The sequence below is a fragment of the Glossina fuscipes genome, unplaced genomic scaffold (genome assembly GCF_014805625.2).
Source record: "Glossina fuscipes isolate IAEA_lab_2018 unplaced genomic scaffold, Yale_Gfus_2 88, whole genome shotgun sequence".
NCBI lineage: Eukaryota > Metazoa > Arthropoda > Insecta > Diptera > Glossinidae > Glossina > Glossina fuscipes.
The window spans coordinates 1,371,668-1,393,854 of record NW_023998442.1 but is presented as its reverse complement, the minus strand read 5'-3'; the positions used below and the strand labels follow the sequence as shown (position 1 = coordinate 1,393,854).

At 33.6% G+C, this 22,187-nt stretch overlaps 1 protein-coding gene across 3 annotated transcripts in view; it reads left to right on the top strand.

Annotated features, from left to right (window-relative positions):
* LOC119638362 (neuronal PAS domain-containing protein 4A) overlaps positions 1–22,187 on the top strand; it is a 57,217-nt gene that overhangs the window by 5,027 nt on the left and 30,003 nt on the right. For all 3 annotated transcript variants that reach the window (XM_038035110.1, XM_038035111.1, XM_038035109.1), the window contains exon 2: positions 508–988. In XM_038035110.1, coding sequence (XP_037891038.1) covers positions 618–988 — 371 coding nt within the window. In that variant the 5' untranslated portion in view covers positions 508–617. The remainder of the gene's footprint in view (positions 1–507; positions 989–22,187) is intronic.

Below are 22,187 nucleotides of genomic sequence, written 5' to 3'. Positions count from 1 at the left end.
TTGTTTTCTTATTCGATATACATATACATTGTGCGTGTATTGAAGGATAATTAAAATTTCCCCATGTGTAGGTGTATATACTTAATGTTGCTTTGCTTCATAAATATTTTCCATTCGAACTTTTTCCTTAAGATGTTGCAGTAAGCAATTTGCAACGATTTATAAATTTATGAATGTCTATAAACTTATTATTGGCATTGAACTTGCTTGTTTAAATTTGTACTTTAATAAAATTTAAAGTAATATATCATGGTAAACAAAAAAAAAAAAAAAATACTTAAATTATCAAAGATTTGTTGTGAATTGTGAAATATTTTATTAAGCAATTAATCTGCATTTTTAGTGCGAATTAAAAAAAAAAACAAAGCAAAACAAATGAACCAACAAAGTTGCTTGAACAATAAATATAGTTTATAGTATTAGCTTATGGTATGAGTAAATTCGGGAAAGAGTTAGGAGGCGATTATTATTGGCATAATTGCATAAATTTCACTACACTCTTTATAGCATTCAATATGATAACGATGATCGTACATCTCTTTACTTGGAAATCAATATAAATGTTAAGTTTTTTTATTGTGTGTGTGGAAAGAAAATAAAAAGAAAAAAGTGTGACTATGTACTCAGAAAAATCGAGACTTAATACTTCGATACACGTCACAATTGCTGCAGATAACGAAATGCATCATACGACTCATTTGGTGCCACCTGATGTTAACCACCATCGATCAGTGCCTACTCATCATATAGAATCTCATCGTTCTTTACAACAACAAATTCCTCAATTAAATATACATCAACGTCAACACCAACAAACGCAACAGCAACAGCAGCAACAACAACAGCAACAACAACAACAGCAACAGCAACATATTCAACAAGCTCAACAGCATATGCAACATCAGTCATTGCAACAAACATCCCACCAGCAACCAAATCAACAAGCACAGCAGTCGGTACAAGCACATCATTCATCACTATTCACCAGGTAGGCAAATATTTTAATAAACATAAAAATATTTTATTTAAAAAAATTCAATAAAATATTTAAAAAAAAGAAAAAATGTTTATTTACTAAACGTGTAAATGCGCATTACAAACACAATTGATTTCGAAGTCGAAAATAATCTCACTTTCATTACTGCTTTCACGCTATACTCTACGCTATCTCCTAAGCATTAAATAAATTTTTACATAAGAATTTCAAAAAGTAAGGAAACTACTTGTGTAACTACTTAGTCGTACAAGTTTGATCGTTTAATGGTTATTCTTAATCCAAAATTTAAATAAACGGTTATAAGGTCGATACATATTGACATATGCGTGAAGTATGCTACTTTACGTAATAATTTGCCATATTATCAAAGCATCCTCGATTGCCTTAAAAAAATGCCAAGAAAATTTATCTATATAAACTCTTTAGATCTGAAATGATCTAAATATCCATGTGAATTTCCCGGACTTATCTTGTTTTGCTTTTACCGTCACTATCACCTTTGGATGGTGGTATGCTCGTTAGATTGGAAGTTTTGCAACGTCAAGAAGAAATCTTCAAGGTTTTTACAGTTAAGCGTTCGGGCTTCGGAAACTGAATTCGGATTCCTGCTGCTCCGACTCGAATTCGTATTCGGATTTGCGCGGAATTTAAGGTTCGGAGTGATATTTGGGTATTCAAAATTCATACTCTGGATTTGGATTCGGCATTCAGGATCCGGTATTCAGAATCAAATTGGAATTCGTATTCGGATTTCGAATTTAAAACTCGGGATGCGGAAGTCGGGATTTGGATTAACTTTGAAGAAGACGCCTGCAGTACGGCGCAAGCGCTCATACCTTTGTTTTCAAAGGCAAAAAAAAAAAAAACAATTGGCTTTTTGCTCATCACTAGCAAACTGCAATAGATAAAATAATAGAAAAAAAATCAGTCGTGTCCATCCAATGTTATAGGGTATCGCTACGTCATTTTTTTAGGTTTGTGCTGACATACGCAGAAGAGCTTAAGATAGATGCACTTTTTATTATAGCACTTGTCTATCCGTCTGTCAATGTGTAAATTTGTGTCCAAGTTAGTGATCGCAACTTTTAAGATATTTTGATGGACTTTGGTACAGTGACGCGTTTTGACCTGAGGGCTAACGCTATTGTAAATGGTTTTATAACGCTGATGAAAATCAGATCACAATAGTAATTTAAGATAAAAAAAATTAACGATACCAAATTTGGACTATCTTTACCAATTTTTTTGATCCTACCCTATACAAGAATCTTTACAAAAATTTGTGCTTTTTAGGACAGAAGCGTCTAAGTTTTAATATGTTAAGATGAAAGCTGACCCATAATAGTAATTTTGAACACATACCTCAATTTTTTAGCACAATTGTTACGGAAAGTAAGCCTTTATTTACAAAGAGGTGTAATTTTGAATATATAATTCCACAATAGTAACTTCATATAAAAAATCAAGGTGTATTTTTTATGTTCTATAACAACAATAAGAATTGTGTTAGACACTGTGGGATACCATATTCAATAGTCGGTCCGACTATAATGTTTTCACTTATTTACATCTAAACGTCATCGGCTTCTCGGAGATGGGGCCGTAATTTTTAATTATGTATGTATAACGTTAAGCATAATCTTACATTTAAAGCTTTCAAGGAAAGGACGTAGCAAGATTCTCACTTTATGGTTTTCTGTTAAACGTAAGGATTTCTAAGAATGTTTCATTGATTTAAATCATGTCTTCTGCCAAAGATACTGCAAAGGCTGTAACTTCAGAATATAACTATAAAGTTCTATTATGAAAATTCTTCCATTGAGAAAAAATATTGAATAAATTTATCTTTCCGGCAGTTCGCTAGTTGATCAAATCACATTTATATTTCTTATGCCCAAGGGGGTATAATTTGTTGCCTGTCTTCCGTAAAAAATAGCGCAAAAGTATCTGTAAGTCATCACAGTCCACCGAATTGGCTGCATTTGAGTGGATTTTTTGAATGGATCCGGACTTGTCTGTCCGTCTTGACTGTTAGTGTTCAATCTACACGCCGTAATTTTTGAGATATTTTGATGAAATTTGGCTCACCGATATGTTTAGGTCCAATGATGAACACTATTGGCAAATATTCGGATCCAGCCATACAACACTTTCGATACAACAATTTATATTAAAAGTGCAGGATGGTTTAGGGTGTTCAGCAATGTGTTTTCCCTTATTTTTACATTAGATTCGAAAAGGTCCAAACAACCGATAAGCTTCTATAAGAACGTATTATAAAGGAGTGCTGGCCAACGTATTATTTTACAGCGATTCTTAAATTCATTGTGCAATAAAGAAAACAGTTAAGGAGCAATATGTAAACGTATAGTCTAACGGTGATTTATGATTGTGTTGAGCAAGATAGTCCACACACTTTTAGATCTCAGTAAACTGCGTATGTATATACTTTAAATAAATTGGCCGCAATATTACCTGTTTACCAGATAGAAAGCACTTGTGGTTTTGTCCTCTGGAAAGAACATTACCTTAAAGGTAGAAAACTCGATAATCGGGATAGGGAGGAGCTTGGTTGCAAACATTAAAGGAAGCAGAACATATTTTTCCTTATCCTTTCTCTGTTAATCTTGGGCAACGAATAAAGGAAAATTTTAAAGCCGAACTTAGCCAAAGAGATAACATAAACTTGAAAGACTCAACCAATTTAGAAAAGAAGACATTAACGGTGTAGGGATAAAAATTGTTTCAGATAATATGTGTATCTGTTCTTGTGTGTGGGGCGGAATAAGATTAAGAGAGAAACTGACCCGACTTTTTATCAAATTTCTCATGTTTCACACAACCGCTTACGGTATTACGTTTCTGATTGCGGGAATGGGAGAAATCACTTCTGCGATCAACGATAGCCAAAACTTTTACTAATCAGTCTATCAGACTGCATGGAGAAAAGTTTGTTTAACCGACGAGTTTATCGCAGGCCGGAGGAACAAAGACGATAGAGCTAGTATGGGATTAATTATCCTATAAGCATTAGATGCGTAATTTCAGTTCTTAAATTGTTGGAATTTTTTTGGTCGCTTAACCTATATTTAAACGAGTTACAGATGACATAATCAAAAAATTTCAGTACTTGCAAACAGTTCATGGACATACATTCGCTTTATAAAAGGGTCGATTTTAATACCTAATATCGCACATGATGTAGAGTGCAATAGATTTGGCAGCAATTGGTAGAATATTTAAATATTGAGCACTCTTTATATAAATCTTTGGCGTAATTTAACCGATTTTCGAAATTGAGTTTTTTATTTTTTTTTAACACATTTAAGATGCAAGATACAAAACCTTCTCACTTAAATTCCACAATTTTAGAGTTGTAATTAATCAAAAAGACGAAGAGGAATCGTTTTTTTTTTAAATTATGGTCAGGCTTATGGATAGATTTTGTTCATTTTCGGAGTTAATTTGAGATTAAGCATGGAATTTTGAAATCGTAGTTAGGAGATTAATAAGCGAACAAGCCGATAGACAAAAAAATATTTCAATCGAAGGCTATTCATGCTGATTAAGAAGACGTAGGCTTCACGAGATCTCGAATACTTGTTCCTTCGTATTGCAAATGGTGATAAAAAATTGGCCGCGTTTACAATCAAAAACAAATAAAAGCACTATAGTGGACCACGGTCTACCATCAAGTAAGGCACACCAGTTCGCTTAATGCAGTCATTCATATAGGGATGTTTCAAAGTCATTTGTGTTATGGGAACAGATCGTAAAAGTGATGCGACCGAAGGCATCTTCAATAGCGTGCGTGATTGGGTCAGAATACGTCGATGTGGGAAATTTCATCGCAATATCTCAAAAATTGCGACCTGTAAATGGAAAGAAAAGATAACATTAGGGACAGAGGGACAGACAACATTACATCGATCGGGATAACAAACGGTGGGTACAAATCAAACCCTCCTGGGTTTTGCTTACATCCAAACAAACCTAACATATCCTTCTACGACAGCCAGTATAGGATATAAGAAAGAAAAGCAGAAGAAGAGATAGTTAAGTCAAAAATTTTAATAACTATTTGTTAATTGTTTTCTTTTTGTTTTCGATATACGAACAATATTAGATGATTCACTAAATATGATGACATCTGGCGAAGCGTAACATGCTTTGTGTGCGTAATTGCAATTATTCTGGTAACCTCTGATGATGCCATACCATACCATATTTAAGTAAGGATTTCAATTCTTCCTCGCTAGGGTTATGTTAATAAGTTATGCATATATGAGACGCAGTTTAAAATTCTTTCAAGTCTTTGCAGTGCGGATATATTACTCGAGTCCTATGGTCATGAATATTTGGGTTAAATTAAACATTATTTTGCATAAGTTTGAAGACAATCTATATGAGAATTGCTCTGATTTGTTTTTTTTTGTTGTATTTTTTTTCTTTTTTTTTGTTTTTTTATTATTTAAATTCTAAACTTTAATGCACACACAGAGCTATAGCAGTTTGAATTACACCCTTTGGCTGTTTGAGTTAAATTTCTTGACAACATTTGCACCAAACTGCTATAAAATATCAGATAGTGCTTTGGTTCTACAACCTTGTTTTCTTTTTATTTTATTTTTTTTTTATTTTTTTTTTTGTTCACTCATTTATTTTTTCTTTCCTTTGATTTTATTTTTTGCTGTTGTTCGTATTATTTGTGTTAACTTTTCTTTGTGCTCGCACTGCTGCTTACATACTGCACTCTACAGAAACACTTATCAAGATATGGTTTTAAAATGAAAAAAACAAAAAAAAAAAAAACAAAACATTCAAAATAAACTTTTAAGTGTGCAAAGGATGCAATAAGACAAAGTTTTCTTCTATATACGGATCCTTTACAAAAACAATAAACGAGTTAACATTAACAAAAGATATGATGAGAGAAAGGGAAAGTAAACGAGACGCTTTGTAGTATACAAAGCCGTTCTTATTAATTTCATCTGACTTTTAAACTAATTTTATGATTGTGTTTAATAATATTTCACAGCAAAGACACATGAAAATATGAAAAAGACTAAAAAAAAAAGTTCAGGGCGCAATTTACAATAAGATCAAAAACTAAGCGATAATTATATGAGAATTGCTCTTAAAGTCTTTCTGAATTAAAGCTTGTAATGTGTGAGAGCAAAAGTACAATTTTTTTTTTTTTTCGTTAGTAATTAAATTTAATAGTGAAGGAGTGGTACCGATTTAGTCGGCTAAGAGAAGAGCGTTAGGCTGTAGCTCTTCATTATCGCCAGAATAGCGCTACACTTTCTGCTTCTATTAATGAAATGTCTAGTAAACAAATGCTGCAGTCATTGCAAGCTACGACTACATAATACAATCTGAGGCGTGAGCAATTACCTGCAAGGGTAGAAGGTGGTAATTTTATGATTGTCTAGAGAAGTATCGTACCTTCCATAAGTAATTTCATTGGAAATCAAGTAGACATTTATTCATGAGAAAGCACGAAGCGGGGGGGGGGGGGGGCGGGGGGGTTAGTACTTGAATACTTTTAGAAGAGTGATGTATTTTCTACTACTAAGCAAGTTTATACAAAGCTTCTAGAAGAAATTAAATACATTACCGTTTAGTGGATGAGCAGTAGAATGAATGTTGTAAGACGCATATAATATCTCTAGCAGTTACCGTCCACTACATATCGTATGTCCTAAAGAAAGCAAGCTTATACTAACCAAAGTTCAAGAATTCTCAATGAACTCAAATACATTTCTATTTATGATTAAAAACGGAAAGCCATGAGCTGTGGACGGCAGGGCTTATGCAGTTACCCCCTATGATATTTATGCCAGGAAAATATTTGGTTCTACAAAAGGACCATAGCTCAAGGTTTCTAATAGAAATCAAATATACTTCTATTGAATATTTAAAGAAAAGAAGGAATGAGCCATGGACCGCACGTACCCACTTTTTCTGGATTTCTAGCGTAATTCTACAAGAGCATTGTTCTATCTTTCACTACTAGGCATATGTACACTACTGAAATCTTAGGCTTTTGGAATTTATTATTCCAATCTCGGTTAGCTAAAGGACGGCCATAAAAAGTGCGTGTCTTGGCTGTTAAAGTTCATGCTCAGGAAGATATGACAAAAGGATAACAACGCACTTTTTGTTGCTGCTAAAACCGTGCTACGTTTTCCACTTCATCCTTAGCAAAATCTAAGGATAATTCAGGATAACTTAAAGAAGAGTACATTAATCTGCACTCTCAGCTAAAGCAGAAGATGCGTGATTTAAGCTAAAACACTTCTGTGTTGCAAAAACTGCTGTATAGTTAAGTTCAAAGATTCATTTATTGAATTTTGCGTTAGGTTTCGGTTAGTAACAATTTTTTGCTTTACATGCGTTGCATATTATATGAAAAATGTATTAAACACACTTGAAAATTGTAGTTCATATGCATTCAATATCCTAGACGAAAAAAAGTTAGACGCAACATCAACATCACACCGTAGCGTTCCCATAGCGCTTTTATTTTGTTAAATCGCTCTAATGACCTTTCCGTTAACAGGAGCTTGTAGGCAACAGTTATCTACACCTCGTAATCTCTGTCAGACATACTGCGTGTCCGCGCGCTGAAGATGTTGCGAAAATAAAACCTTTAAAACCATTTTATTTTGTTCCAATTAATTAGTATTTTTAATGCAACCCAATAAGTTAGCGCAGACTTGGCTTTTTATTTTTCTTTTTTTCATTTTTTTTTTTTTTTTTCGTTTTTCACTTTACTTTTTGTACACATTGTTAAAGCAGAAGCATTACAAAAACAGAAAAGGAAACAAAAAAATAAAAATACAACAGTAGAAGAAGAAGAAGAAACAGATTAGTTTGTTGATGTCTATGTGGCAAAGATGACGATGCTAATGATTTCTACCATTATCTGTAAAGAAGAAGTCAAAGCTGACAAACTAGAAACGTTGTAAAACTAAATTCTTAGAGTTCTTAATTTTCTCTCCATCTTTTTACTTTTTTTTTTTTTTTTTTTTTCTGTAACGTTTTCAATAATTTCAAAGTTGATCGTGGTGAAGACAAACTTTCAATCTAAATTCGAACTTATTCGACTCGATATTAACACTTTTATCGTCGAAGAGAATTCTTCCTTGCAAATACGATAACCCTGTTGATTAGTGGCTTGGATTTTAAGTGGCTTTTCTTTCATCATTCTATAAAGAAGGTTCAGCGAAAATAGGATCAGCAATTCGAGGAACTTTAAATATTCCTGATCGTCATATGGCATTTAGGAAAAGCTTGCCAAGTCTTTTTTCAACTCCAAAAAAGAATAAATATTACTAGAAAATGTATGATATCTTTCGGTTCTATCACATGGAATTATGGAAGTTAGATCGGCCAACACACTCGTATAAAAATCCAAAAAGTTAAACTTGCTTTGCCTTACATAAAAAGACGGATGAAGTCCTATGAGTAATGCAAGTATCAGAAAGGAATCAGAAAGAAGTATGAGAGATATGAAGAGATAAACTAAAGGTTAGGTCCGCTTACATACTCTTCCGAAAGCTACGTTGTACTTGTAATAAATTTAAGCGAAGCTGATTAAAATTCTTTCAAACAATTTCTTTTTGTTTTTTCTGTTTTCTGTTTTCAGCTAATCCTTAAATGCATATTGTTGCCAACTATCTGCATTCCAGTACCATTTAAATTTAAAACTCTTAAATTAATATTAATTAATAATTTAAAGCTTTTAAATTAATCTTAAAACGAAGTTGGACTGGAATGTTGCCAATTAGCAACAATGTGCAAACTTAAACTTTTTCAATTAATTTGAATGAGTTTTTTTTTTTGATTTTTAAATTTAAAAAAAATTTAAAAAAATTAAGTGAAATTGTAATGTAAACAATTGGCAACAATATACACTTGAGGATTAAATTGCCCAGGTATATCGAATATCAGAAATTTTTTTTTTTTTTAAATTGCGACAGACATCTGTGTAATAAACGTCGTTAGTATTTCAGCTGCGCTTTGTTTTGTCTGACAAAAAAAAATATTTTTTCCTATTTTTAAATGCATTATTACGGGAGATGAGACTTGAGCCTACGCATACGACAAACTGCGTCAACGACAAACTGCGTCAAAGTCGTTCGAAAAGAAAGGTTTTGTTAAAATTCACCTTCGACTAATGCCTTGTTGTGCGTTGTTGAATATTTTTTGAGTGCTATGCGTCGTTTGCCTGAAGCTATTCTCAAAACGAGGCCAGAGTAGACTTAAAAAAGATAATATTAAGTTGATCGACTCCCCTTTCGAACACAGTAGTGTGTCATTCTTCAAATTCAGTTCGATTGCTGCAAAGAGTGGATCTAACTGTGATTTCAACATATAAACGGTATCGAGCAAATTTTAACACATTAGTTGACTATATATATGTATATATGTATGTATGTATAAAAGGTTTAGAAAAACAAATTTTTTTTATTAAACTTACGTTTTCTTTCAATTCTTTAGAATATGTGGCAAAAAAATACATTACCTAAGGAAAATGTTTTCCTTGATTTGGCAGATATTTTCCTAACCGCTGAGAAAAGAGTGTCTGCGTCATGTGTGTCTACTAGGAGTTTGCCTCCTAATATCTTAGCCGTTGATTTCTATCTTCTCTCATATACTACAAGATATTATTAGAAAGTGTTTGTGTTCATTTAAAAGCATATCCAAACAGGATTGCGTCAGGGTAGTGTCACTGAGATGGCTATTGAAAAGACAGATACGCGGTCGAGAGTGATTTGAAAGGAGTCTGCGATTTTTGTCAAGAAATGAAAAACCGGCGATGAAGGCTTTGATGCATTCCGTATTCGGCAGAGGCGGGTCATTCTGGCAAAGAAACTGCAACTAAAGAATATGAAAAATGTGGGAAAATATTAGAATAAGGAAAGGGAGTTTTATGGAGTTGAGATGGCAGACCGACAGAGACAAATAAAATAAGAAAAATTTTGTTATAATAAAAAGAAGATGTCTGTAGCACCAGAATTTATCTTTAAAACAATTACTTAATAATTTAAGCATTTTTTAGATTGCCTTTGCCTTGCTATGGACCAAAATTAGTTTTTTTCAATCATAGATTCATTAAACATAAGAAAATCAATATTTTTAAAATGTCCTACGTGGTGCACTAGGTAATGACATTTATGTTAAGTGTTTTTTTTTTGTTTTTTTTTTTTGTAATTCGCATTTACACCAGATACACAGCTTGCAGTACAGGAAAATTTCATCTGTTTTTCAATCGAATTCGCTATACCTCCCATTGATGGCACCTTGCGAGAATAACTCCGGTGTTGCCATTTTTTAATATTTTTCAAATATAATTTTTTTTCCAATACTTCATTAAATGCTTATTATTAGTTCATAATTTTTTCTTCCATTCAAAAAATTGTTTAAAAAAATACTTTATTTAAAGCTTTTATAAGAGTTTCTCCCCTTAGTTATGTCATCCAAGTTGAACGGTTTTCGAAGAATATTTCGTTGACGGATTTGCGAAAGAAACAAAAGGAAAATATATCTGTCGTTCGAGATTGCACTTACGTCTTTAATTGAGTAATCACCTCTGTGTCCCATTTATTATAGCAAGAACTTGTATAAATTTTTATTACACCTTACATTATTTGTGGTATAAGGAGACATGACGTTTGTAGCAGGGAAGGAAGCAATTGAGATAAGCCTCCCTTTTATTATAGCGATTCATTTAGAATCAGTTTCTGAATCAATGTAAACTTTTTCATCTGTCTGTTCCGTCTTCTTTCCTTGTATTCAACCTCGAGAACGTAAATTTTTAAGATATTTTGATACACTGGCGTATTTTGGCCCAACTGTAGACGCTGTTGAAAATAGTTCGGATCGGACTACCTTTTCGAGCACTACCTATGTAACGCCTTATTTTAAAATTTCTTTATATGAATAACTGCATGTTGACGTAGGGTATTCTATGGAGGGCGGCGTCCTTTAATTGTTTTTTTTATATCAACATTTAGCTTTGAAACTAAATAAAATGTCCTACGTTTTAAAGGAGGTTTTAATTAGAAAGATGGAAGCGAACCGTAAACTCTGCATTTAGTGAGATCAGGAAACTTCCGAATCTTCATAGTCTTATAAAGTGACAAAATGAGCATGAATTCGTTTGGCCACATCGCTTAATTGTAAATTAATATAGGTTTGCCTTAAACGTCTATTACGCTCACTATATTTATTTCAATTGCGTCCATTAATTCTTGTGGACCTCGAAAAGTAGAAAAATACAAATGACGATCGCGTCCGTAGATGGGATAAATGTTAGCGAAATCTATTCATCATTTTTTGCCGGTAACGTGCATATATACTTCCTCGGACAGATTTGTCTCGTGGAGTTATTTACCTATTAAGCCGTAATATGAGGATAGAATAGTGCGTGTATTTTCCGGCGACTAAACTCTTGTCCCACGGATCCTCCGGTCAATGGTAGAAGCTTACTTACCGAACGGTCAGATCATAAGCCTTGTAGCATACCTCGTGCACCAGACAAAATGCTAACGTGATGAATAATTTTCGGATTATCTCCACTACTTCAAAGGCCGCACTCACTCATCTCCATTGCTCATACACATGGTTTAGTCATCTTATGCGATTAAATAATGTCCCTTCAAACATTTATCGTGTTATTTATAATCGTCCCCTTTGGAAGCATCTTTCAAATAAATAGTTCATCACTACATTTTTAAAGAAATAAGTAAAAAATAGTGACTTCAATGAGTAGCGTGAAATTAATTCTCCGGATCGAATTCAAACATCTTGAATCTGCCAATAATAACGTATTTTTGCTGCTTCGCCTAAGAAGTCAAGCTGGAACTTCGCCTGGAAATCGCAAACTACACACAATTTTAAATGAGATAAGTGCTTACGACCTGAACGGCTTAGTTGGTTCACTAAAACGACTTTATAAGATTTAAAATATATATTCATCTTGATTTAGATATTAAAAGTGCAACCAATTATTCTGTTATTTTAATGGATATAAAAAAAAAATACACGATAGATATATAAATACATTATCCATAGTATTAAATGGTTCGGTTGAATTTTCTGCTACTAAATCCTTTGCGGGATTATAACTTGCACATCTCCATTCGTTATTTGCACTTTTTCAATGTAAACTATGCGTGAAAACCATTATCCAGACCACTTGGTAAATGCAAAACAAACGAGTACAACTTTACATTGTTTATATTTAAATACCGGCATGCACGCAAGTCTGCATATAATTAGCTCAACAAAGAGAAATGATTTTCAACAAACAACAACAATATATGCAACAAAACGAAGGAATTCTCTTCAAGTTAAAATCCTAAAATTCAAATCTCTAATCAAATTTTTTAATTGCTTTTCTAATTTTCTCACTTCTTCTCAAATTAAATATGAAAGAAACTGCTTACGCGAGAGACGAGCAGTTCATATTTTTTTATTTTTTTTATAACGGTTCGGGGTGATTATTTAAAATACAAATAACCGTATGCGCTCTAAATATTTAATTGCACTAATCAAACAGAGAAAATGTAACACATTTTTTTATATGAATGTACTAGTAGTAGTGGCGGTAGGTAGCCGTCTGACTTAACTGGCTGGCTAACTGGCTGACTGAAGTGTTCATAACAACCTTTAGGTCTAAACAAATAGAAATTTCATAGCGTAAAAGTAATGTAAAACTTCTGACAATTAGCACCTTAATGTAGTTATATATGATGAGACGATGATATGACTGTATTTCTCCTTACAAGACTTTAGCTGTTCATTACCCTACGTAAAATTTACATAGTTTTGAAGCAAAAGTAAAAGAACATTTTTAAATTGTTCGCGTTTTGTTTTCCATTTTGTGTTTTTCTTTTCTAATTTTTTTTTTTTTGGTTAGCGATAGGATAGAGATAGGATGTACTAATGTTCTTGGAAATTTCGCTGCTTGGAATAACGCCGCTGCTTAGACTGCATTTAGTTTCGATGAATTTTGGAAATCGTTATCATAGACTTTGCTGAGAAACTTTTCAGTGAAATTGAATATAATTGCTATTGTAACGATTTTTTTGCTTTCTTTAAATATTGCGATCAGTTATTGCTTTATTTCATTTTGAAGGACAGACGAAAAACTTGTTTTTTGACACTTGAACCGTTGCCAACGTCAGAAGGTGAAGAGCTTAAAGAATACAGTGAATGTGGTAGTGTTTCATAGATCCATGCTTGTAATGAACCTGTTTTCCCATCCAGCACTGACACGATAAAACTCCACTTTGTCTTGTCTACTTTTAATGATCAGCTCAATTGCATCATTCGTTATCCCCCGTGATGGTTTCTTTGGATTGGAGCAACTCCCGTAAGCTAAGATCTCATCAAAATTTCACTTTCATTTTAAAAGTCCAAAATATTAACCATAGGCCAAAGCGCATTCTCTTCACAACATTTCCATTCGACCTGTGTTAAAGAAGTCCTTGCCTGGTTTCAGTTTACCTTGAAGACAAGTGTTTGGATAACTTTTTTCTTTTTTTTTTTATTATGGCCAATCATTCAAATGATCTTCTTTCTTCATGTAATACGGTGATCGTCGGTAAGAAGAGAAGAAAGAGAAAAAATAGCGATGTAGTGGCCGCAGCCTAGTGGGTTTATGCCCAATCGGTGCACAAAGTGCTATGCTTTTATCGTCTGATCACTTTCTATAGTTACGATCAAAGAAAACTCTACTCTAATATTTGAATCCTCGGAGGGTCGTGGTTCTTAACGACTCGGTTACTCAGGTGGGCAACTTACACTTGTGAGCTTTATTTTGCGAAGCAATGCACCATCACGATTGTCATTGCGTCTTAAGGCTACACTAAAGTCCCTTGTGCCCATTATAAAATCGCAGATTGGTGCCCTGTCTCTTTCTAGTAAAGCTGAAAGCTCATTCGATGACAAGATAAAATCAAGCAAGAACGCTATAGTTAGGAAAAGCCGACATTGGATACCCTAAGCAGTTTCGCCTAATGCAGTCATTTAGCCGTTTCCTTTTCTCAAACTAAATATAATGCATTATTACACCCATCACCGAACCCCATAAAGTATGTATATTCTTAATCAGCATCAAATTCTAAATGGATTTAAGCATGCCCGTCTGTCTGTCTGACCGTCTGTTCGGCTGTATAATGTCTGTTGTAAACACTCCCCTGGCCGCAAAAAAAGTGATCGGCTTCAAATGTATGAGAAGTAGTGGAAGTTGTTGCATGCAGTTTGGTGTTGAAAATGCGCCAAATCGGTAGAAGGACACGCCCACAGCACCATGTAAACTGAGAACACTTCTGTTTTTCAAACGGAATGAAAAATTGTTTTTTTCTTCATTACTCATAAACTGTGGGAGACAAATATTGCAACATTTCTACAAAAAAGGATAAAATAGACCACGCCTACTCAATATTATAGAGTATCAAAATTTAATTTTGTTTTCAAAACCTTAATAACCCGCAGAAAGAAGCCTCAAAAACTCTACAAAGTATATAAATTTTTGGCCAGTTTCAAATTTGGAGTACGCCTAAGCATGTTCGTCTGTTCATCTGTCCATCTGTCTATTTGCGCAGGTCTGTAGTATTTGTAGTAAATGTTCTCCCGTTAGCGGAAATGAAGATATTGCCTACAAATTTGCAAAAGCATTTGGAATTAACCAAAACTTTTCAAAGGACACGCCTTCAACGCCCACATGCCTTTAGGACAAAAACTTTTATTGTCAAAATAAAAGAAATCAACTACGTCCATATTATAGACTAAGAAAATTTTGTTCTTTTACTTTTTTGTCTTTTTTAACATAACGGTATTGGGTATAAAAGATTCGGTTCCGACCGTATCTAACTTTCTTACTTGTTTAGCTACGAACTTCCGTTGTCTACGTATTTTTATGCACCGCTAAATACCCAATGGTATACTGTGTTTGCGCGTATGTATACAATCCCCAGAAAGGCTTCAGACAGACGTATCTTTTACCATACCGGTCCATTCAGAATCGATTTCTGAATCTTTTATGTCACTATTATTATATCCTACACTACTACGGGGTATATTAAGATTAAGCCGGTCTAACATATTATGATGAAATTATAAATAACTGTAGGGTGGTGTAGGATATTTAATGATTCAGCAGCATGTGGCTTCGAAGTAAACTAAAACGTAACACTTTACGTTATGGTTAATTTTTTGGTATACAACTTGGCCAAGTTACAGCTCGAAAGAAAATTATTTTGCTAATACTATGATAACAATGCGGATTAAGCTGAAACAGAGAACTATAACATGGAATAGCCATAGTATTGTAAGATGCGGTATTAGTGCTCACGCAGTTGGCCTTCGTCTTTGGTAACCGCTGAAAATTTAATGTCATTTATGGAAACCAAAAAAACCTAGTTTTGAAAATATTTAAAAAAGACCTAATGATGATACTATGTTCCGGCTTACGAATGGTAGCAACTTTCCCGGAAAACGACACTTCGGCGATGTATAGGAATTTTCAAAAAATGAACCAACCGATTGAGAGGAGAGGAATTTGTCCCAAAACTGCTGAAATTTCGGTTAGCTTTTAAGAGAGTATAAGACTACTATAATGCCTCGCGATCACCTTATTCCTGAAGAAAAATACTTTTTTCATCGATCAAGCTAATATAAAAGTGCAATCGCAAACCAAGCTTAAAAACGGGAGGGAAAGACAAATCACTACGGTGGACTTCATAAGTATGTCATTATTCTTTTCAATAATTAAACAATTCCCTTTATTTTTCGATCAAACTACTTACCATACCATACATGCTATTATATGTATATGCTCTTGGATAATTTTCATCTAATGAATGATAAGGAAAAATATGAAAAAATAATAAATTTTATTTTTATTAAATTATTATTATCTGCAAGCATTATTGACAAGCAAACACACTGATGTGCATTTATAAAAACAATAATGAAGATATAAATTTCTTCTTCAAATTATCTTTTAACGCCAAAGAAAAAAGGCATAAACTCATGTATTATAAGATGATGAGCTTGCTTTGAAAAGCGGACAGGCATATAACATTTCTCTTTCTCTCTCTCTCTCTCTAAGTGTTTTATTGTATGCATTTTAAAGCTTAGAAGATCAGCGATTAATGTACTGGCGATGAAAAATTTTTGTAACTTCAGGCAAAATATTAAGTCCGAAGCTATAACTATCTTATCGATATTTTACATATAAATATGAAGAGATATATACACAGTCAACGGAACGGTGGCAGATTTTCCATGTTCTCAAATGTACCCGCACAGTTGCCTATATATATATATATATATATATATATATATATAAATGTATTACGTATTGACATATAGTGCACATATTCATTCACACATTTATAGATACACGTCCATGTAGGTACGTCGGGCCAGGAGTAGCCGTTTGTTTATTGACACAATGTTTCATGGCGTTTTTAAAAGTAGTTCTTGTTCGCCCGTTCGATCGTTCGCTTTTCGTCCATTTACTCAACTCAAAAAATTGAAGTTTTTACTAAAAACCCCCCTTTCTTTTTTTTATTTTTTTTTTTTTTTTTTTTTTATGCGTGTGTATGTGTTGTGATGTACATCACTCATCCACAAACTTGTGTATCTGCCTTTGTGGTCAATGATTGTTTTTAAGATGCAGGCGTACTTGCATATATATATATATATATATATACATATATACACATATATATGTATACATACGTAGATGGGAGTGTGTGCGTGTATTTTTATGTTTATACCTTGAATATACATGCATATATTGGTTGCTACCAGTGTTACACTTCTGCCAAAGGATATTAAACTCAGCTAAACAATTTTTTAGATTAAGAAACGAGCCCAACGGCACAAACCAAACAGTCAAAATCAAACGTACGGAACGTAAGACGTTGCACAAAGTTAATCACTAATATGATTATGTTTCAACAGAAGTAAAAATGTTTTTCACTGTTCACTGGAAATATATGAAATTCCTGGAATTTTCTTAAAACGATGAAAGATATAATAAAAAATAAAAACAAAAATAAAAACAAAAATAAAAACAAAAATCGCGTATCTTCACAACCAACGTATGGCCCCCACGATTTTCTGCCTACAAATTTCATAATTGATAAATAAGGTAGAAGAAGAGCTAATAAACTCAAACTTTAGTACCCAATATTTATTTGCTATTGAAGACAAACACACAAACATATGCTCTCATATATGAATACACATATCCGTACATTCATGCATACGTATGCATATATATATATATGTGTATATATATGTACATGTGCATATATATTTGTATATATATATGTATATATATATATATATTTACATATACCTATCTATACATTTTATGCTTGCAATTATCTAAAAAATAGGCGTTTTAAAATACTACAGCTTCTCAAAAAGCAAAGAAGAGCAGCAACAACAAAATAAATCAGAAAAAAAGTATTGCACCCGTATTTGCCAATAAATGTTTAAAGCCACTGGAAACGTTAGTAAATAAGCTGCAGTATGAGAAGTGTACATGCAGATGTACGCACACACACATGCACGCACCTATATGTATGTATATATATACACATATATATTTATATACATATATATACCTATATTAACCTATTTGTGTGTGTGTGTGTGTGTGTGTGTGTATGTATAAATCTACATAGTTATGTATCGTGGGAAAAAGTGCAAATGTGAAATTTACTATCAGTAGAGTAACTTGATTTACTTTGTGCTCGGACGCTATATATACATACACACAACACAAATATTAAGCGGCACACAATCAGATACACTTACACAATTTCGCTGGACATTTCCAGCGCCCTTTTCATCAACATGATCGATACCGAGCATCAATTCCAGACCAGAGGGCTTATCGTGGCATTCATGTGAATTCTTTTGCTCGCAAATTACTTAAGTATAATTGTACGATCTCTGATACACACAAATGTTGTGTATTACGTTGTACATCATCATGTAATTCTTAACGCCAATGCTTAAAAATTCATTTCTCTTCATAAAGCTCTCAGCTATCAAATCTTCTTTTTTTTTTATTTTTGTTTTTATTTTTTTTTTCTTTTCTTTCATTTCTTTACTTTACCGAATTCAGAGTCAGTTCTCAGTCAATGATTGATTGAATATTATATGCTGCACACATTACATACACATTATGCACTCGCCCGCAACAGAATTTGCATTAAACAGCAAAAGCAGCGTAACCCGTCTGTCTGCTGTCTCGATCTTAAGCAAATCTAAAATCAAATAAACGTATAAAATATTATTTGTCTGTGTGTCTAAAGCGTATAGCCTGGTAGCCAACGAAAATACTCATGCTTTTGTTACGCTACAATACAAAGCACAGCTAGCATAACAGTTTTTAGGAATTTCTGTGGTTCTTTCTCTTTTTTATTATTTTTCTTTTTTTGCATATAATTAGAAGAAAAAGAAGAAAATACGAGTTAGCTTTCAATGAATCTGGACTTAGATGCATATGAATATTATATGGTGATTATATCGCCCAACAGAGCTTTAGCAACTTTGTTGTTGTTCACTTAATAATCATAGGGTTTAAATGTTGTTGATCAGCTTAATATTTCTCCCATAAGCTCCTTTTTGCCTTTGAAAACAAAAAAGAAAAGCAAGCAAAAACTCTCCGTATAAGAGGTTTTACTTTTATGTTTCGTATGAGGAAAACATATGTTAACTGTTCCCTTGGCAAGATGTCACTTAAGGGCTTAAAGTATCTCTAAACGTTTTGAAGCATAAGTTTATTTACTGTCGAAGTTAAACTTTCCTACAAGGAATCAATTTCTTTAACCAGCAATCGTTGAATGCATAAATTTACCCTTCACTATAACCACGTTATCGTTAGTGAAAGAGAAATCAACGTCACATGATCAAGGAACTTGGAAAAAAAATCACCACAGATTTCTAAGGTTTTAAAATGCTTTAAAAAGTTTTAAAGAATAGGTTTATTGATTATCGAGGCTATTGAGGTCCCACACAAGAAGTTTATTTCATTAACTAGCAATCGGTCAATTCACAAATTTACAGTTCAACGCACGCATTGCATATTTAGCGAAAGCGAAAGCAACGACATTTGATCAAGGAAGCTCTATAGAAATTACCACATATTCCTAAGGCTTTAAAATTTTTTAAAAAGTTTTAAGGAGTAGATTGCTTATCGAACAATAGTTGAAGCACCAAATTCAAAATTCACGGTGATCACGGTCACCGTTACCAAAAACGAGAAGCAACGTCACTTGACCGATGATGTTCGCAAGAAATTTTCTATAGATGCCTAGCTAAACTGTTTCCGAATCCGCTTTTTTCGGCCAAAGGCTTTAGTAATTACGTGATAAGAATGTTTCAACAATTTATTACGTAGTCCGACTCTCTCAATAAAAGACACTAGGATCATATAGTGCCCTGGTTACGCAGTGGATAGTCCTAGAAGACACGTTATAGGAATTCCTAAGCACGGCGTCATTGTCGAAAATAGTGGCGTTGGACTATCGAGGCTTTTCCCTACAATATTGGTTTCTCGACAATGGCTTGTGGTGACGCGTAGTGTTCGCCGTTCAATAAACACACGGTGGACAAAGATCTCAGCAGCGGTCTCTATATGCAGTCTTAGTTAGTCAGCAGAAAATGCCTCTCTCAGCAGAGAATCGCAACATTAACTGTAAAGGAAAATGCATCGAAAACACGCACGTATTTCTACGAAAACCTCCTCAAAGGCTTAAGTTGAAAACTTGACTAAATAAAATGATCTAGTTTAAGTTGTGCGAATGAGTGGTACTGTTAAGGTCGGAAATGAAAACAAAAACGATTGAAAAGTTTTTTTCTACCGTCTTCAGCAGACAGGCTTGTCTCAGGGGCTATCTGCTTCCCTTTCGAAGCCAACAGCGTCTTTTCTTTTCTCATCTCGATATTTCTTCCCTTTATGAAAAAGTTAATTTCACATTAATTGAACAATAAGCCTTTGGTTACGTTTAGAGAACTACTAATGCCACTTGGTAGGTAGGTAGGTAGACTTGCTAGTGTTTCTACGAAGAAGGGCGAGCTCAAAACTTGAAACGATTGCATTCTTTGCAAATTTTATTGATCAATTGACCAATTGATATTTGAATGATTTGAGTTTGATTTTCTTTACATATGGGAAAGAAGGTGAAAAACATTGAGTGTAAAAGAAGGCGATTTAAATCAATTTGATCTGTTGTAGCTATAGCCAGATTCATATATGTTATATAAATTGTGTATCTTAGACGCTGAAACCTACGTAAGTACTTCGCTTTAAAGGTTTAGAAAGTGACTTTAAGACGGTTCTTAAGAGAGGTTTCTTTTATTTATGTTATTATTCGCTGCAATTCGGTAATACGATCACACGTTTTGGCATGCGGTACATACAGGCAAACCTGTTTTTGTGCGGTAGATAGGGACCGCAGAAAAAAATCGCACAAAAAGAATCGCACAAAAAAAAGATTCGCACAAAAAGAATCGCACAAAAAAAAAAGCGCATAAAAAAATACCGCACAAAGACAGGTTTGACTGTATAATGTACATGGTAAGTAATTGATTATCAGCATGTATATTCTTACCAACACTACGAATGTATACGAAAGAAAAATAACAAGGAATCATTAAAACGTGTTTGAGTTAATAAATGTAATCTAAGATTTCAACTTTTTTCTTATCTGAAATTCGACTTGTTCACATACCAATGAGCCCTTACTTAGACCCCCATTGGTTTATAAGTTATATGCTAGCGATAACTTGCGTCCCCCGTTTTGCTAGACAATTCTGCATAATATATTTTGAAATGCCTGGAACACCAGACGTGAGAGATTGGCTGTAAACCAAATCCTTCCCTCTGGGCAAGGCAAAACCTATCCAACATTTCTGATTACTCAGCGGGCATACAAGAGACCGTCTAAGGTAACCAGAGCTCCTACGAAGTTTCCTGAAGGGTCCCAGTGGTCAGGGAATACGGCACGCACGCTGACTTGAATCAATGTATGCGTCTAAAAATATATACGTCCATTTTTTGCGCCGTTTTTCACCGTTCTAACTTGAAACTTTGTCCTCTCCATACTGTTATCAGTGAACTTTACTACTTCTGATTAACACGTGTTTCACTAGATGGCTTATCGTTTGTTCGAATGATGCTTCCATTTCTACGATGATCGAAAATCGATAGACCCAAGAGACCCATTCATTATGCATTCCATGTCCATTATGCATGGAATTCATATTATTTTTAACGGACGACAGAAGCAGTGCTTAGCGAGAAACAATAACTTGAGTTATGCCATTTTTTTAATAACACTCCTTTAATTTTGCTAAAAAAAAACAGCGAATACTTACTCAAATACTTAACAACACGGTCCAAATAATTCGCGTTATAGGTAACTTGACTTTATTGTTTAGAAGTTATTTTAGAGCTCCTAAGAAAAATCTTCACAGAGTTAAAAAATTATTGGAAAAAAAGCATTAAAGGGAGAATATAGTAAGAAAATAATGTATTTTAGGATCTTTCATTCATGTTCTTGAATGATCTGTGTTCCAATTTATCCTTTAAATTCAGGTCGAATTCTCTATATAGCTTAAGCAAAACTATATGACTTAAAAGACCAATTTTTCAAGTGAAATCGCTAACTAAAATTAGGATAATTAAGGCTGGCACCACTTACGTCTTTAATTACATTTCTCTTGAATATGTGGTTTTCAGGCCGGCCGCCTGTTAATTCTCAAACGATTCGCTTCAAACTCCAATTACAGCAAGAACGGGATTTTTTTGATCGATTGACTTTAGCGTTAGTTATTTTCATTTTACCAGCGAATGTATTTCGTCAAAATATTTACAGCAACCAGAAGGACGCTTTAACCTACAAAGCATATTTATTCTCATTGAGTATCGAATTTTGAATCGATTCATGAGCATGTTCGTCTATCTCTCCATCCGCATGTTTAATATCTGAGGTAAACGTTCTCCTGATCGGCGTAAAATTTGATTGAAGTCGATTTAAGATTGTCTATTCATCCATCGAGCTGTTGTCTGGCCGTATACTTTGTGTTCAACCTACATGTGGTAATTTTTGAGGTATTTTGATGAAATTTAGTACACTCAGAT